At 41.4% G+C, this 6,000-nt stretch overlaps 1 protein-coding gene across 1 annotated transcript in view; it reads left to right on the top strand.

Annotated features, from left to right (window-relative positions):
• The first annotated feature begins 1,674 nt into the window (after positions 1 to 1,674).
• Positions 1,675 to 6,000, top strand: part of galr1b (galanin receptor 1b) — a 68,497-nt gene continuing 64,171 nt past the window's right edge. The window contains exon 1 of the mRNA XM_064965161.1: positions 1,675 to 2,790. Coding sequence (XP_064821233.1) covers positions 2,116 to 2,790 — 675 coding nt within the window. The 5' untranslated portion in view covers positions 1,675 to 2,115. The remainder of the gene's footprint in view (positions 2,791 to 6,000) is intronic.

The raw sequence follows: 6,000 nt of genomic DNA, 5'->3' as shown, positions 1-6,000 counted from the left end.
GGAATAAACCAAAGGAAGTGACATATATAGGGAAGGAACCAAAGGGAGTGACATATATAGGGAAGGAACCAAAGGGAGTGACATATATAGGGAAGGAACCAAAGGGAGGGAATAGGGAAGGAACCAAAGGGAGGGACATATATAGGGAAGGAACCAAAGGGAGGGAATAGGGAAGGAACCAAAGGGAGGGACATATATAGGGAAGGAATCAAAGGGAGTAACATATATAGGGAAGGAACCAAAGGAAGTGACATATATAGGGAAGGAACCAAAGGGAGTGACATATATAGGGAAGGAACCAAAGGGAGGGACATATATATATATATATATAGGGAAGGAACCAAAGGGAGGGAATAGGGAAGAAACCAAAGGGAGGGACATATATAGGGAAGGAACCAAAGGGAGTAACATATATAGGGAAGGAACCAAAGGAAGTGACATATATAGGGAAGGAACCAAAGGGAGTGACATATATAGGGAAGGAACCAAAGGGAGTGACATATATAGGGAAGGAACCAAAGGGAGGGAATAGGGAAGGAACCAAAGGGAGGGACATATATAGGGAAGGAACCAAAGGGAGGGAATAGGGAAGGAACCAAAGGGAGGGACATATATAGGGAAGGAACCAAAGGGAGTAACATATATAGGGAAGGAACCAAAGGAAGAGACATATATAGGGAAGGAACCAAAGGGAGGGACATATAGGGAAGGAACCAAAGGGAGAGACATATATAGGGAAGGAACCAAATGGAGGGACATATATAGGGAAGGAACCAAAGGGAGAGACATATATAGGGAAGGAACCAAATGGAGGGACATATATAGGGAAGGAACCAAAGGGAGAGACATATATAGGGAAGGAACCAAAGGGAGGGACATATATAGGGAAGGAACCAAAGAGAGGGACATATATAGGGCAGGCAATCGGGGAGGTTATGGAGTCCAGGTGATTGTCGTAATGCACTGACACGCGTAACGATGGTGACAGGTGTGCTCCATAAGGAGCAGCCTGGTGACCTCGAGAGACCGGAGAGGGAGCACACGTGACATGCAGGGGTTCATAGAAGGCCAAAACTATCCTCGAGGCAGTGTTTTGTTTTTGGTTTGGATATCCAACCAAGTGATACTTTCGTCTTGCCACGTCGTATTTTATCCAAGGATTTCTCTCTGTCAAATATTCAAGATTCGAGTTAGCACAAATATTAATAACACTTGCTATTGTCAATAATTATATAAATATATTTAATTTTAAATGATGTCAGACAATGAAATGAAACGTCCTATAACATAAAAGCCTGATAGAAATCAGAGATCGCTGCTGCCGGGAGGAACTTGTATAAATAAGTTGTTCTTTTCTTTCCGGTCTTCACACCTCAGTGTTTCACTCAAACCCTTTCAGCTCCGTTGTATAATGATCTCCAGACCTACTCCACAGTAGAGGTTATCAACCTGTTGGTAACCTGTTTACAATAGCAATAAGGCACCTTCACGGGTTTGTGGTATATGGCCAATATACTACGGCTAAGGGCTGTGTTCAGGCACCCGGCGATGCGTAGTGCTTATGAACAGTCCATAGCCGTGGTATATTGGCCATATACCACACCCACTCGTTTCTTATTGCTTAATTATACCATTAAGGTTTTAGTACAGTTTTTTTTACAGCAGAAGGAACCAGCGCTAAAAGGTCTCCGTGTTCATGTTACTATAAGGAGCTCCGAGAGGTTTTGGAGAACACATGGTTTCATTTTACCGCTTCATGACCGCCTGGGTGAGCCTGTACTGTATCTGTCATAGCCAGGCTGTCGTTAGTGTGATCCGTCGAAGACGCGCATCGGGAGACCGAGCCTCCTTTCACTTGTTGTAGGCGGCTTTTCTCACAAGTGGATAAACGCATAACCATTTCCTCCAAACGATGCGTAAAAGTAGCCTAAACCCAAAACATCTGGAACTTGACACAGCAGTGTTACTGGACTGAGTGTGATACACAGACCAGATTGTATATCATGCGAGGCTCTGGACAACATCACCACTTTCTCCGGAGATAGCGACGCTGTTATTTCTTAAACTCCTGGAACGTCTGGACGAGGACGCCGCCGCCTTGTGAGAGAGAAAACCATGCTGCTGCCGGGCAACGAAACGGGCTACGTCTGGACCGAGTTATTAAACACCGGCAACCTGACGGCGTGTGCCGGTGAAGAAGACCACGGTGGTCCGGAGGCGGTGATTGTTCCGGTGATTTTTGGATGTATATTTTTCCTGGGTGTCGTCGGAAACTCTCTCGTGATGATTGTAATAGGGAGAATCAAGGCCCGGCGCAACAGAAGTACGACAAACGTTTTCATCCTCAATTTAAGTATAGCGGATCTATTGTTTTTGCTATTTTGTGTCCCGTTCCAGGCTACTATATACTCGCTACCTGAGTGGATATTTGGAGCCTTTTTATGTAAATGTGTTCACTATTTAGTGATGGTGTGTATGCTGGTGAGCATCTTCACGCTCGTTGCCATGTCAGTGGACAGGTACATAGCTGTTGTACACTCCAAAAAGTCCCCCTGCATTCGCAACAGGAGGAATGCCCTCATAGGGGTCTGTGTTATTTGGACACTATCGTTCATATTCTCTGTACCAGTGGCGCAACACCAGATACTTACTGACCACCCGGAAGCGCCGAACAGTTCGTTCTGCTGGGAAGCGTGGTACGCAAGCGCTTCCAAACACACCTACAAAGTCACTATTTTAGTCATTGGCTATCTGTTGCCGTTGGGGTTGATCATATGCTGCTATGCGAAGGTAAGACAACTTTTCATCTGTCGTAGAGAAACTGTCAAACGCTTACCATTTTACGCACAGGTTAGGGTGTACAACATGAGGTGGGAACGCGCTAAGGTATAATGGAAAATGACACAATGATGACATTTATTGGGCTATAATGCTAGCGTTTTTCATCCAAGCGCGGCAATAAATGCTGTGAGCGAGAACAAAGTGCGAACGTGCGGCACCACTGCGCTCCGGAAAACCTGCGCGTGTGTCAGTGCTCTTTGTACCCGGCTGCGTGACCGTTTTTGTTTTACCCTGTGCGGTGTTGGGTTCAGAGGCCGAGAGTTTCTGACAGTCCTTTATAGTCCTTCTTATGGTTTACTACAGACTGGGTTACCTTGAGAAATTACCTATATAGTCCTTCTTATGGTTTACTACAGACTGGGTTACCTTGAGAAATTACCTATATAGTCCTTATGGTTTACTACAGACTGGGTTACCTTGAGAAATTACCTATATAGTCCTTATGGTTTACTACAGACTGGGTTACCTTGAGAAATTACCTATACAGTCCTTCTTATGGTTTACTACAGACTGGGTTACCTTGAGAAATTACCTATATAGTCCTTATGGTTTACTACAGACTGGGTTACCTTGAGAAATTACCTATATAGTCCTTATGGTTTACTACAGACTGGGTTACCTTGAGAAATTACCTATACAGTCCTTATGGTTTACTACAGACTGGGTTACCTTGAGAAATTACCTATATAGTCCTTCTTATGGTTTACTACAGACTGGGTTACCTTGAGAAATTACCTATATAGTCCTTCTTATGGTTTACTACAGACTGGGTTACCTTGAGAAATTACCTATACAGTCCTTCTTATGGTTTACTACAGACTGGGTTACCTTGAGAAATTACCTATACAGTCCTTCTTATGGTTTACTACAGACTGGGTTACCTTGAGAAATTACCTATACAGTCCTTATGGTTTACTACAGACTGGGTTACCTTGAGAAATTACCTATATAGTCCTTCTTATGGTTTACTACAGACTGGGTTACCTTGAGAAATTACCTATATAGTCCTTATGGTTTACTACAGACTGGGTTACCTTGAGAAATTACCTATATAGTCCTTATGGTTTACTACAGACTGGGTTACCTTGAGAAATTACCTATATAGTCCTTCTTATGGTTTACTACAGACTGGGTTACCTTGAGAAATTACCTATATAGTCCTTATGGTTTACTACAGACTGGGTTACCTTGAGAAATTACCTATATAGTCCTTCTTATGGTTTACTACAGACTGGGTTACCTTGAGAAATTACCTATACAGTCCTTCTTATGGTTTACTACAGACTGGGTTACCTTGAGAAATTACCTATATAGTCCTTATGGTTTACTACAGACTGGGTTACCTTGAGAAATTACCTATATAGTCCAGACTTTACCTTGATGGTTTACTACAGACTGGGTTACCTTGAGAAATTACCTATATAGTCCTTATGGTTTACTACAGACTGGGTTACCTTGAGAAATTACCTATATAGTCCTTCTTATGGTTTACTACAGACTGGGTTACCTTGAGAAATTACCTATATAGTCCTTCTTATGGTTTACTACAGACTGGGTTACCTTGAGAAATTACCTATACCTTCTTATGGTTTACTACAGACTGGGTTACCTTGAGAAATTACCTATACAGTCCTTCTTATGGTTTACTACAGACTGGGTTACCTATGAGAAATTACCTATACCTAGTCCTTCTTATGGTTTACTACAGACTGGGTTACCTTGAGAAATTACCTATACAGTCCTTATGGTTTACTACAGACTGGGTTACCTTGAGAAATTACCTATATAGTCCTTCTTATGGTTTACTACAGACTGGGTTACCTTGAGAAATTACCTATATAGTCCTTATGGTTTACTACAGACTGGGTTACCTTGAGAAATTACCTATATAGTCCTTATGGTTTACTACAGACTGGGTTACCTTGAGAAATTACCTATACAGTCCTTATGGTTTACTACAGACTGGGTTACCTTGAGAAATTACCTATATAGTCCTTATGGTTTACTACAGACTGGGTTACCTTGAGAAATTACCTATATAGTCCTTATGGTTTACTACAGACTGGGTTACCTTGAGAAATTACCTATACAGTCCTTATGGTTTACTACAGACTGGGTTACCTTGAGAAATTACCTATACAGTCCTTATGGTTTACTACAGACTGGGTTACCTTGAGAAATTACCTATACAGTCCTTATGGTTTACTACAGACTGGGTTACCTTGAGAAATTACCTATACAGTCCTTATGGTTTACTACAGACTGGGTTACCTTGAGAAATTACCTATACAGTCCTTCTTATGGTTTACTACAGACTGGGTTACCTTGAGAAATTACCCTATGGTTTACTAGTCCTTGAGAAATTACCTATATAGTCCTTATGGTTTACTACAGACTGGGTTACCTTGAGAAATTACCTATACAGTCCTTATGGTTTACTACAGACTGGGTTACCTTGAGAAATTACCTATATAGTCCTTATGGTTTACTACAGACTGGGTTACCTTGAGAAATTACCTATACAGTCCTTATGGTTTACTACAGACTGGGTTACCTTGAGAAATTACCTATATAGTCCTTATGGTTTACTACAGACTGGGTTACCTTGAGAAATTACCTATATAGTCCTTATGGTTTACTACAGACTGGGTTACCTTGAGAAATTACCTATACAGTCCTTATGGTTTACTACAGACTGGGTTACCTTGAGAAATTACCTATACAGTCCTTATGGTTTACTACAGACTGGGTTACCTTGAGAAATTACCTATATAGTCCTTATGGTTTACTACAGACTATTACCTTGAGAAATTACCTATACAGTCCTTCTTATGGTTTACTACAGACTGGGTTACCTTGAGAAATTACCTATACAGTCCTTATGGTTTACTACAGACTGGGTTACCTTGTCCTTATGAAATTACCTATACCTATACAGTCCTTATGGTTTACTACAGACTGGGTTACCTTGAGAAATTACCTATACAGTCCTTATGGTTTACTACAGACTGGGTTACCTTGAGAAATTACCTATATAGTCCTTATGGTTTACTACAGACTGGGTTACCTTGAGAAATTACCTATACAGTCCTTATGGTTTACTACAGACTGGGTTACCTTGAGAAATTACCTATACAGTCCTTATGGTTTACTACAGAC

Source organism: Oncorhynchus masou, unplaced genomic scaffold, assembly GCF_036934945.1.
Source record: "Oncorhynchus masou masou isolate Uvic2021 unplaced genomic scaffold, UVic_Omas_1.1 unplaced_scaffold_675, whole genome shotgun sequence".
NCBI lineage: Eukaryota > Metazoa > Chordata > Actinopteri > Salmoniformes > Salmonidae > Oncorhynchus > Oncorhynchus masou.
The sequence above is the reverse complement of the archived record's forward strand: the minus strand, read 5'-3'. Positions and strand labels throughout refer to the sequence as shown.